The sequence below is a fragment of the Dermochelys coriacea genome, chromosome 5 (assembly GCF_009764565.3).
Source record: "Dermochelys coriacea isolate rDerCor1 chromosome 5, rDerCor1.pri.v4, whole genome shotgun sequence".
Lineage (NCBI taxonomy): Eukaryota > Metazoa > Chordata > Testudines > Dermochelyidae > Dermochelys > Dermochelys coriacea.
The window spans coordinates 47,530,133-47,543,383 of record NC_050072.1 but is presented as its reverse complement, the minus strand read 5'-3'; the positions used below and the strand labels follow the sequence as shown (position 1 = coordinate 47,543,383).

At 41.8% G+C, this 13,251-nt stretch overlaps 1 protein-coding gene across 1 annotated transcript; it reads left to right on the top strand.

The window, feature by feature from the left end:
• Window positions 1-9,163: 9,163 nt before the first annotated feature.
• Window positions 9,164-11,963, top strand: S100Z (S100 calcium binding protein Z). The gene is made up of 2 exons (XM_038402393.2): window positions 9,164-9,351; window positions 11,391-11,963. Exons 1-2 carry the CDS (start codon window positions 9,169-9,171, stop codon window positions 11,559-11,561), a joined length of 354 nt encoding a protein of 117 aa, XP_038258321.2. The 5' UTR covers window positions 9,164-9,168; the 3' UTR covers window positions 11,562-11,963.
• The last annotated feature ends 1,288 nt before the right edge of the window (window positions 11,964-13,251 follow it).

Genomic DNA, 13,251 nt, shown 5'->3' with positions numbered 1-13,251 from the left:
GACTCATCGGGATGGTTTGTCCCTGTAACCTCAACAGGGATTCCTTGAAATACAGCCAGCTCTCCTGGACTCCCTTCCCTTTCATGTTAGTCCCCCAGGGGATCCTGGCCATCTGTTCCCTGAGGGAGTCAAAGTCTGCTTTCCTGAAGTCCAGGGTCCGTATCCTGCTGCTTACCTTTCTTCCCTGCATCAGGATCCTGAACTCAACCAACTCATGGTCACTGCCTCCCAGATTCCCATCCACTTTTGCTTCCCCCACTAATTCTACCCGGTTTGTGAGCAGCAGGTCAAGAAAAGCGCTCCCCCTAGTTGGCTCCCCTAGCACTTGCACCAGGAAATTGTCCCCTACGCTTTCCAAAAACTTCCTGGATTGTCTATGCACCGCTGTATTGCTCTCCCAGCAGATATCAGGAAAATTAAAGTCACCCATGAGAATCAGGGCATGCGATCTAGTAGCTTCCGTGAGTTGCCGGAAGAAAGCCTCATCCACCTCATCCCCCTGGTCCGGTGGTCTATAGCAGACTCCCACCATGACATCACTCTTGTTGCACACACTTCTAAACTTAATCCAGAGACACTCAGGTTTTTCCACAGTTTCGTACCGGAGCTCTGAGCAGTCATACTGCTCCCTTACATATAGTGCTACTCGTCCCCTAATGCCCCTACTCTACTTGCGCTACATTGATGACATCTTCATCATCTGGACTCATGGAAAAGAAGCCCTTCAGGAACTCCACCATGATTTCAACAATTTCCATCCCACCATTAACCTCAGCCTGGACCAGTCCACACAAGAGATCCACTTCCTGGACACTACGGTGCTAATAAGCGATGGTCACATAAACACCACCCTATATCGGAAACCTACTGACCGCTATTCCTACCTACATGCCTCTAGCTTTCATCCAGATCATACCACTCGATCCATTGTCTACAGCCAAGCGCTACGATATAACCGCATTTACTCCAACCCCTCAGACAGAGACAAACACCTACAAGATCTCTATCATGCATTCCTACAACTACAATACCCACCTGCTGAAGTGAAGAAACAGATTGACAGAGCCAGAAGAGTACCCAGAAGTCACCTACTACAGGACAGGCCCAACAAAGAAAATAACAGAACGCCACTAGCCATCACCTTCAGCCCCCAACTAAAACCTCTCCAACGCATCATCAAGGATCTACAACCTATCCTGAAGGACGACCCATCACTCTCACAGATCTTGGGAGACAGGCCAGTCCTTGCTTACAGACAGCCCCCCAATCTGAAGCAAATACTCTCCAGCAACCACACACCACACAACAGAACCACTAACCCTGGAACCTATCCTTGAAACAAAGCCCGTTGCCAACTCTGTCCACATATCTATTCAGGGGATACCATCATAGGGCCTAATCACATCAGCCACACTATCAGAGGCTTGTTCACCTGCGCATCTACCAATGTGATATATGCCATCATGTGCCAGCAATGCCCCTCTGCCATGTACATTGGCCAAACTGGACAGTCTCTACGTAAAAGAATGAATGGACACAAATCAGACATCAAGAATTATAACATTCAAAAACCAGTTGGAGAACACTTCAATCTCTCTGGTCACTCGATCACAGACCTAAGAGTGGCTATCCTTCAACAAAAAAGCTTCAAAAACAGACTCCAACGAGAGACTGCTGAATTGGAATTAATTTGCAAACTGGATACAATTAATTTAGGCTTGAATAGAAACTGGGAATGGATGAGTCATTACACAAAGTAAAACTATTTCCCCATGGTATTTCTCCCCCCCACCCCACCCCCCACTGTTCCTCTGATATTCTTGTTAACTGCTGGAATTAGCCTACCTTGCTTGTCACCATGAAAGGTTTTCCTCCTTCCCCCCCCCCCCGCTGCTGGTGATGGCTTATCTTAAGTGATCACTCTCCTTACAGTGTGTATGATACACCCATTGTTTCATGTTCTCTGTGTGTGTGTATATAAATCTCTCCTCTGTTTTTTCCACCAAATGCATCCGATGAAGTGAGCTGTAGCTCACGAAAGCTTATGCTCTAATAAATTTGTTAGTCTCTAAGGTGCCACAAGTACTCCTTTTCTTTTTGCGAATACAGACTAACACGGCTGCTACTCTGAAACCAGCCAGAAGTACCTTTGTCTTGGGCAAAAACTTAGTCGGGGCATTCAAAGAGACTACCTCTATGTAATGGCAATGGAATACCACTGAAGAGGTCTAATCCTGCAAGGTACTGAGTGCTACCTGGAAGGTGATGAGCATCCATGGCTCCTAGTGGAGTCAGTGGGGGTCGGGAGACACTCAGTACTTTGCAGTGTTGGGCCATAGAGCACTTCATTATTTATTTATTAAGGGCTAAGGTCAATGAGCCAGACTGTGCCATGCTGGGGTATAGGTGTGCAAGGTGGGGCGGGCACACGTAGCCTTTCCCCCCTCCTTGCCCAAGTCAGGCACAGTTGCAATCTCTGTGGTCACCAGGGAACAGGAATTGTTCCATGCTAGCTGACATAGACATGTTGGTAAAGCCCCTGGGGTAGGCGCAACTATGCCGACACAGAGGAGTGCTTCTATGTCATTCGGGGACATGGTCCAGCTGTGCCGGTAGAACTCCTTCTGTCAGTTTATGCTGCATCCAGAAAGGGGCTGTGCTAGCAGAGTTATATCAATCTAGCTGTACCTGAAAAGCATTTGTAGCATAGGTTAGACCCCCCACTCATCCCTCTGCACCTGCTAGTACGGCTGGCCAGCCATGGCAAGGAATGCAAACTCTACAATCCTCAGGGGTGGAATAGTGGGCATGCTCCCTGGGTACATGGGAGGCAGGGGTCTGGAGTGCATGCTGCCTTCCAGAGTTCACAAACACCCTCAAAGCTGGGTTGTGCCTTCATGGCATAGTCTCACCCTATGTGTGAGAGCCTTGCATGAGATGAAGAGATGGGGCATTAATAATGTGGATTAGGAGAAATGTTTACTTCCCCACCCCCGACACACATCCACACCTGTTTAAAAGTCATGTGAGTCTGAAGTAGGATGAAACATGAGTCAGTCAGAATTCGTATTACAAAAGGAAGGGTTTGTCTTATTAATGAGTGGATTTCCCACAAAGGAAATTACCATCTTGGCCTGGTCTGGAAGCTGATGTAATGCCAAGTGCTAATTGCATCTTGAACTGCCAAAGTCTCCAGTTACAGAATGAAAGAGAGATACTCTGACGCTATGTAACTAGAGTCCGGCTGACACGAAGAAAAGCCAGCTGTATGATAGAAGATCTCTGGCACAGAGGTTGCTCTTGTTTCTCTCCCAAAATCGTGCCACAGGAGGACTTGCAAAGAACATTCTATGCAGAGGGAGACCTAACTGACCTGAAGGTTACTAGCTAGGACTGCATCTATGCAAGAATTTGTATGCTGGGAAAGGAAGTGCGGAGAATACACTATAATTGTACAAACGGAAATCTAAACAGCATGAGATGCAGGTATTTGAACAACAATACTCTTCAGTTTAGGTGACTGTCAAAAAGCAGACGGGGGTATTTAGGACCAGAACTCTTTGATTTAGGGGCTATCGCCCCATAATCCCATTACAGTAAAAATGGGATGGAAAACTGAAAGCAGAAGAAATATAGAAGGGAGAATGGCTGAATATATTCAGAGAACTGAAAAACAGATACTGAAGTTAAGAGACTAACAAATTTATTTGAGCATAAGCTTTCGTGAGCTACAGCTCACTTCATCGGATGCTGTAGCTCACGAAAGCTTATGCTCAAATAAATTTGTTAGTCTCTAAGGTGCCACAAGTACTCCTTTTCTTTTTGCGAATACAGACTAACACAGCTGTTACTCTGAAACCTGAAGTTAAGAGGAGAACACAGATAAATGAGGGAGGACAGGGAAAACTCAGATGAGGAAAGAAGGGAAAGAAATGCAAGAAGGGCACATAGACTTGGGAAAATCCACGGTGAGAGGAGGAAATAAGAAAGGAGAAATTTGACTAGAAAAGCTATCCCCAGCAGCAGACAGGTGGACAAGGTAAGTACCACATAACTACAAAGTGCTGTCTAGATAACAGCTCTTTGACTGAAAATATAAGATTTTATTGTGCAAGAAACAATAATTTTGCACTTAAAGTGGGATTGGAACCCCACAATGACACAGGATGGGATTTTTATCTGGATGTTAAAACCTAGAAAGCATTAGATATATGTCAGGCTTCTGGTTTAAACTGATTTTTCCTAGTAAGAGCAATGCTAAAACGCTGATTAGAACTCACCAGTAAATATTTGTTCAAAATAAAACCCTCTTTATTTTATACTACTTCCATTCCCCAGAGTCTCCAAGTCCTCCACATTCGTTCCAGTCAAGGCTTGCGCCACCAGCATTGATTAGTCATGCATGCAGCCCGAATGTGGATGAGGCTAGTCACTGAGAGCAGAAAAAGCAAATATGTACAGGGTGGAGGTAAGGGGGGTGTGTGTGTGTGTGGAGGAAGGGCTGAATTGCCTTCTCTAGCTCAGCAATTATTTGCCAGAAGATATTGCCAACATAGTTTGGGACAAATGTTGAAAACCAGATGCTAACCAAGGGCCAGTTATGCCACTCTTATTCATATAGATGGAGCAATACTTAATTGTGGCGTATACTGCCAGTTTGCCATCTGCTCTGGGGAGAGGCAACATGTGGGTGTGCTGCCCCAGGAACAAACCTGGCAAGGAATTGGGATTCTGAGCATCACGACAACTCCCCTTATCTCCCCTGTAGGCCTAATCTGATCTGAGTAACTTGACACAAATAAGACCTCATGTCTCCACTGGCATGACTAGGAATGGAAGAATCAGTGGTAAATAAGGACATAACAAGCATTAGGCTGGAGTCAGTCTAGCTAAGTTAAGCAGGTGATGGAGACAATGGACAAGACAAGCCTGGAATATAGAGCTCAGGTTATACATGAACTGCACATGGATAGATCATGCTGTACAGGGACTGGTTCCTGAAAAGTAACCAAGCCAATCATGAAGTGCGTATTGCAATGTAAAGTCAGGCAGTAGAGACATATATAAGGCAAAGTTTTGCTGTATAACTGGATTTGTGGTGTGCCCTGTGGCCACCCCCCAGCTCTGAGTATGGCCAGCTAAGGCATAGTGTTGCTGTCAAATAGTGTTGCTGTCACCTGATTGAGAAATTCCAGAGTCGAACTGAGTTTTTGGGAAGTGAGTGGAAGAAGGTCTCAATGGATCCTAACTCCCCTTATCCCAAGGGAAAGAGACCACTTCTGGACTATACCAAGACTATACACAGTGCTCCTCCCACCGCCACAGCTCTGTTGTGCTAGCCAGTACGTTGTGGGGAAGCACGTGGAGCCAAGACTACATGGAATATTCTATAGGGAATAAAGAGTTTCTTAGACAATTAGCTAAAGTGAAGTAGTCAGAGTGCTGAAAGGGGCTATGCAGATTATATCATTGTGTAAATTATTGAGCTGGTGTGGTAGAAAAGAAGATATAACTTTCTCTCTTATGTCCTGAGGGTGGCTGCGCTAAAAGTTTGTACCTCTCATCTGAAAATTATACCCATTGCTTTCTCTGCTTAGCTAATTGAATTTACAATATTCAATAGCTAGATGGTGAATGTGGTTTAGAGAGATACATCCTGAATTATATATTCGACGGTGGATGTTCCATAGTTTTAGTACCCTTCATTTGTGGATTCAGCAGCGCTTAACTTTTGCTGTTTATTTAATAGTCTTATTCAGGTGTTTTTATTTGTCTTGATTAATAAACATTTCTGAGCAATGATGTAGGTATTAGTGATCACAGGAAGATACAAGCCTGAATGGCCCTGGCTGCTTGAGATACCATCTCAACAGTGCTGAGAAAATGGAATGATCCTCCTCACAGTACCCAGATGTATGACTAAGGGCTATATGACCATGAGTAACGATGTCACCAGAGCACAAGGCTGCCTCCCAGTAGAACCCCGTGGCTGTTAGCCACCCGAAAAGGGAGAGCAAGTGGATGGTGCCATGGAGTGGAGCACCTGCTGAATTCCATGCATAGGTATAGTACAGGGTGAGAGCCCTCTACACACTAGGTGTCTCCTAGAATCCCTGCTGGGATGGGGTACCACTGTGAGACTCCCTTTCTCCCCCATTGTGGGTCTTTGTCTAATAGGCACAACTGAGCCCCTTATGTTTGCATTGATTTTTCAGGTAAGTACAATCAAAAGAGGATGGGGAGCACCTTGCCCTGATGGCAAAGGAGACAGACAGATGAGGAATGACATCTATCTATCAAGATGCTTATATGGCTCCCATCACTGGACTATATGAGTGCCTCCCACTGATTTAAAACTGAAATGGTGATAATCTCTCTCTATTTCTTCCTAGGTGGTAGTAGAGATAGTTAGATTTATACATAGCATTTCTGTTTGCTTGCTTGTTTACATTTGTGTGCCAGAGAGAAAGAGAGAGAGAGAAACTAAGTGAAAGAAATGAGTTTTGTATTCAGTTCTGAAGGCGGTGGGGGCCTGTCATGAATTTTCTCTCGGGGGTGGGGTGGGATGAGCTGAATAATGCGGGTCCTACTCCTGTACAAGCTCCGTCTTCCACACTCACAACCCTTCCCCTAAAACCCCCCCATCTCTGGTATGCAGCAGTGTCAGGGGTCCACTGGAACGTAGCTGTCATAGGTGGTCCTGGTCAAAGAGGGAAAGTCAATTCTTATGTAGCTAGGGCCAATACTATGGAGGGCTTGGATTATCAGGACAAAGGCTCTGAACTGGGCTCTGTATTCATTGGGGAGCCAGACCAGAGAGAGGAGCTGTGATGATGCATAATTGCCAAAGTAGATAAACTACTGCATTTGGTATCATTTGGAGCTTTTCAGTGTGTTTGGCTTCATTCATTGGTATGGTGAGAGAGACAGGAAAAGAATGTAGCACAGGGAGAGAATACCCACTGGGTATTGGGGTGAACGGGAATAGAATAATAGAATCATAGAATATTAGGGTTAGAAGAGATCAGGAGGTCATCTAGTCCAATCCCCTGCTCAAAGCAGGATCAATCCCCAGCTAAATCATTCCAGCCAGGGCTTTGTCAAGTTGGTCCTTAAAAACCTCTAAGAATAGAGATTCCATCACCTCCCTAAGTAACCCATTCCAGTGCTTCACCACCCTCCTGGTGAAACAGTGTTTCCTAATATCCAACCTAGACCTCCGCCACTGCAACTTGAAACCATTGCTTCTTGTTCTGTCATCTGCCACCCCTGAGAACAGCCTAGTTCCATCTTCTTTGGAACCCTCCTTCAGGTAGTTGAAGGCTGCTGTCAAATCCCTCCTCACTCTTCTCTTCTGCAGACTAAATAACCCCAGTTCCCTCAGCCTCTCCTCCTAAACTGGAGATAAAACATGTTCCCAAACTCTGAGGGCTGATAGCAGGAGATTCTCACTGGAGGGTCCTTGACTCTTAATTTCACTTCCCTCTTTGGTCTAACAAGACCAAGCACAAGTCTGTTGACCAGAGGAGCAGATGCAGGACTCACCTATAAATGTACTCAGGGGCATTTGTGTAAGGGAGGTGATCTGGTTTTCTCCTGAGTGCATGCATACCATGATGAGGACCTTATCAAGCAAGGGCCTGACTCATAAACGTATTTAGACTCCTAAATATTCAGATGTGTGCCTAAAGGGATTTCAGTGGAAGTGAGGCACCTAAATACATTAGAATATCTGAGTCCTAGGCACTTTTGGAGATCTCACTAGGCATCTATTTGCATCTTGATGTGCCTAAATATCTTTGCAAATCTGGCCCCAAGTGCCTAGACATTAAGGTTTGCTGCTTTAGAAATGCACACAGATTAGATTAGATTAGATTGTGATTTCATTTGGAGGGAGTTACTTTGAGTTGATTTTTGTCATTGTCACATCTAATTTTGCTCTCCAGGCCCCCACATGGGCCCATTTTTAAAAGGTCAAACAATAAAAGAATAAATATTTTGCATGCACCATTTACAGCACTTCTGTTGCTTTCAGTGAATTTTTTGTGACAAGTTCATAGTGAAAAAAATTATTAAACATAGTAAACAAATACCCATGGAATCAGAAACAAACATTTTCTTTGTGACCATTCCAGGAAAGCATGCTTGTCTCTTTGTGTCTAGATGTTGATAAAGCACTTAATCGCTATAGTAGACAGGTTTGTGCCCATGTGTTTTAGAAATTAGGTGGACATTAGCTACAGTGTTCCCTGTGTGTATTTTCTTGGTAACCTTTCATCTAGTCTGTAAAATTGATAAGGTTCAGTTTTTGCTGTATGATATTGCTATTGACATCCGATGAAGTGAGCTGTAGCTCACGAAAGCTTATACTCTAATAAATTTGTTAGTCTCTAAGGTGCCACAAGTACTCCTTTTCTTTTTTACTGTTATCTTTATCTTCATTATGGCTTTGTAAGAGCTCTCCCTTGGTTTAGGCAAAGCAATGTATCCCCTTCACCTGATCTCTATTTTTAGTTATTTTCCCAATCCTCAGCTTCCTAGCAACTAATTGTATTTCCACCCTCTTCTGTTTTAATGATACTATTGCTCTTCTCTTTACAGAATGTTCAGTGAAGCCAGGCCCCGGAAGGCCACTTGGGGACAGAAGCTCACACCTGTTCATTCCAGGTGACTTAAAAAAACAGAACAGTAGGACCCAATAAAGTGAAAGCTGATGCTCCAGCATTTGAATCTGCTATCATTGGTGATTTCCCTCTGAGCATCAGGGAAATCGGTGCACAAGGGGGGAGCCTTCAGTATAAATGTGCATACGATTTAGCTATCGTTACCTGTTGACAAAACTCTTTTGGTTGAACAGGTAGGAGATTATGCACTGATATAATATGCTTTCTTTATGCCTGTGGTTTCAACTTGCTGTACAAATGTTTTCCTATTGATCATACTGGATGCAGAGTAGAGCTTTCGTTTAACCCTTCCCATTTATTTTCCAGAGCTAATCTATGATGTCTGAAGTACAATGTTTTGTTTTAATATCATAGTCTAGTAATGTAAACCACCATTTGATTGTATGGATCAATGTTTTTGTTTTTCAGTATTTATGACAGCTTCTGTTTTACAGCTGCACCAGGCTCACATGCTTGACTTCTATATAATTCATGTACAGTACCAATGATTTTTGTTCTCTATCCTAGAACTGTTTCACTCCACAATATGCCTACACAGCTGGAGAATGCTATGGACACCTTGATCAAGATTTTTCACCATTACTCAGGCAAAGAAGGGGACAAATACAAACTGAATAAAGGAGAACTCAAACAGCTCCTTACCAGTGAACTCACTGACTTCCCTTCAGTAAGAGGCAGTTTCTACATCTCTTTAAATTAAGGTTTAGTGGGTGAGGGAAATAGCTACTGAAGGATTCTGGAAGAGCATTTCCTTATACAATCAAGTCCATGCTTTGACAGCATCTAAACTATACAATCAAATGACAACTGTGTTTGTGGATCCAAAGAGAAAGCGCTAATATCAAATGTCTTGTTTGATGAGTATTAAAATGTGCACCTTTGCTTTGAACCATTAGTCACAAATGATGAAAACTACGTAAGTCACTGATTATTCAGCTGTGTGTTTGAACATCAGTGCCAAATACAATCTAGAAATAGTAGAAAAAATGATTTAGTTAAATCAGTTTTAATCAATTTAGTTAGAACTGAGTGTAGACCATCCCTCAGCAAAATGGGATATAATACAGGTATATAGTTCTCAGGAGGTGAGAGAAAGTTTTAAGTGCAATGAATCAAAATGACTGTGCAGTCCCAAACATATGCAGACTGATTGCGATCAGCGTCGGGAATGTTTCATGCTCTTTAAGGGCTTCTTCAGGCTTACAGTTGTATGGTACACATTTCTTCACAGTTTTATTGGCAATCCTGTATACTCCAAATATAGCTCCCTATCTGTACTGAACAGAGATATTGCTGAGAAGAGCTCTCACAGTCATTGCTGATTTGAATTTATTTATGCACATCTGTTGTGTTCTTAAATTATTCAAACTGAAATTCTTATGGAATCTGATACATAATTGATTCCTGTATTTTAGTAATCCTAACCATTTTGTGGTCTTTAACAACAACAGCAGGATTATTTTGAATCAATTTATGAAATTTCTTGGACTGGATTTTCTTTTTAATCCTGTCTATTGATTTATTATTATGGGAAGATTCTGCTGCCCATACTCATATTGAGTAGGACCCGTACTTGCTAAGTGAGGCTCCACCAACCATGACAAAAGAAGGCATTATCTGGCCCTATATAAATAACTTCTTGAAATTATAAAAAGCATTTTAAAAAATACAAAAAAACCCACCCCAAACAACACTGATATAGTTGCTATTTTAAAATAAACATCATGAGCAAGATTTTCACTTGACAGCTCCCCAAATCTGGCTGCTTCATTTAAGTGCCTATTTGTTGCTGAGCTCTATCGAAAACCTGGCCCTAGCTTTTAACATTGTTAATATTGATATGCTGACACTTTAAATGAAAATTTCACACAGCTCCTTCATTTTTAAGTTTTAGAACAGATTGAAAGAATTAATACTACTTAAACTTTTAGCACATTACTGGATTGTACTATGATATACCAGAACTATACATTCAAGATGTGCACCACAGTTAAGTCATTTTCTTGTTAAACTGAGTGCAGATTCAAGACATTGAAATAGTTAAAGATACAGTACATGTAAAAAAGGAATTCCTGGATGGCTTGTGGGTTTAGTGTTTGTATGTTCAAGAAAATGAAACACACTTTATACCTGTATTATACAAATAATGTCCAGGCAGATTATATTTAGGCTTGAAAGGATTAGATTTTCATCAGTACATGTTGGTAATCATCAATTTCACCATACACACACAAACCAAAGAAAAATTATTTTTCCATTGATACTAAAAAAATCTTACTGCTAGGCAAAGTAAGAAAAATGCTCTTTGAGAACTTATAAGAATTTAATTTAAGGAAATTTCCTTGATATATTTTGAAATGCGATGTTGACAATTTGTGTTTTAACTGTTATAAAGCTTTAGTTCTGAATATTAACATCTACTGTCATTCAATAATTTCTGTCTGACCCTCTCCATAATATCCCATACCTGTGAACATTTAAATTGATAAACATAGAACAAAATGCTTAAAAACATAATTGTGCACAACTGAGAAAATGTAAACAGATAAAAATGGAAAAATGCTTAAAAATAAAACTGAAATCAGTCAAATTATAAAAAAATAAAAATGGAGTTCTGCCAAACCTAACTACATTTAAGAAACATCAAACTGAAGGTCAATAAATCTGTGGGGGTTTTTTTATTTCATTTTATTTTTTTCCTTCTAGTGCCAAAAGGATCTCGAGCTGGTTGATAAGATCATGAAAGATCTGGATACCAATAAAGACAATGAAGTTGATTTTAATGAATTTGTCATTCTGGTTGCTGCTTTGACTGTAGCATTCAATGACTTCTTTGAGAAACAGCTAAAGCAAAAGAAAATTGGAAATGATACGTAAATGAACCACTCAGACACAAATGTAACTGAATCATGCTTCGTTAGCGCTCATCAGCATTTTGTGACTACACACTATGTCGTGTTAATGTTATTAAATCGTAAGCGCCAGGTCATCAGTTGGTGTAAAGCAGTAGGATTCTGCTGACTTCAGTTGGCCCATATTGATTTTCACCACCGGAGAATCTGGCCCTAAGTATCTATCTAAAATTTATTTTCTGCTTTTTTTATATCATATATTTGTCACTTCCCTGATGCAAGAGCTCTAGATGTTAGTTCATTTGACTGAGTTTCTGAGTTTTCACCCTGCTACCCGTATTCACCCCTTTTTCATCTACCCTGTCCCACATCTAGAGTGCTGCCCCCTCCACTGGCATGCATTCCTCTGGAAACTACAGTTTGCTGTCTTGACATTTAGAGCTGGTTGAAATTTTTCAAACACAAAATTTTCCTGAAAAAATGGGTTATTTTTTGGCAGGCCAAAAAGGATGATTTTTTGGACCAGTTCTGCTCAGTTTGGGCCACCTTCTTCTCCGTTTTCATTTCTCAAGCCCTCCCTTCACTTGCACTGATAGGCTGCAATCATGCCTTCCTCCCATCCAGTCGAACAGAATGCATGACTTCCTTCAGCTTCCCAACCTCTCCCAGCTTCACTTCTATTGTGTTCATGCCACTCTGTTCAAACCCTTCTCTCAGCGTAAAAGAGTTCATGCATAGGATAAATTATTTAAACAAATGAATAGAGGACTTCGTCAGCTGATTGCTTATAGGAGGCATGGAAGAAGTGGGTCTTCAGGGAAGATGTAAATGAGGCCACATGATTCTTTTTTCTTTGTTTTGCATCAATAAATGGGAGGAGTCTTTGGAGGCCTGCTACAGGAGTTATGGTGGGAGGATCTTACCACGGGCAGACACTCTCTGTTTTTCCCCTCACAATGACTTTATATTTGCTTTTTCTTCCTTCATTGTTTTCCTTAGTCTACAATAAAAGGCATCTGGCTTGAGACTGCATGATTTGCTCTTTGTGTATGGGGGGAAAAAAGTCACTTCAGATATTGTCTGGCTGGGCATGACCTAATAATGGAGTAACTGACTTATCACTACCTCCCCAAAACCTCAAACATCTTTCAATGGTGAATCTAATATTCATATGTTTTTTGTTACATAATATAGCATTAAATTACATAAGCCCTTATAAAAGTAGCATTCTGTAATTTAGGAGAGCATCATCTGCCATGTCTGGGGCAGTTGTCATTCCCCGAAGAAGAAATCTGTCACCACCAGATGTCTTGTCATGCAATGCTGGAGGCTGTCCAGTGGTAGCAGAAGCTGAATGTGCTGCCCCTCTTTGCAATGTGTTTAGTGATTCTCTGACTGACATTTATATAGCATTCACAGAGGATTCGCTTGGTTGAATGGCAAAAAAAAAAAAGTGTTTACCAATTTTTTAATTTTTTGTCTCCGATGATTTCTTGCTCCTTCACTTACATGTCAGTCTCACTTTCAGTGAGATCACAATGACAGCATTATTTGGAAAATCAAGATGTGACAGTGCTTGGGGTACTGAGGGTCAGCTTGTTACCACCTTGCCTCCAGGCAAAGGAAGACTTGCATATGTGTAACTGGGTGTCAGCTCCCTGATACCACCAGCCTATTAGCTACTCAAGCACTCGCCTCTGGGGTATGCCAGCTCT

What these genes read in the sequence shown, in the direction of transcription:
- S100Z (XM_038402393.2), top strand. Translation starts at nt 9,169, where the DNA reads ATGATTTTTGTTCTCTATCCTAGAACTGTTTCACTCCACAATATGCCT. An exon ending in AACTCACTGACTTCCCTTCA is followed by an intron (nt 9,352 to 11,390) that starts GTAAGAGGCAGT and finishes TTTTCCTTCTAG; the next exon opens with TGCCAAAAGGATCTCGAGCT.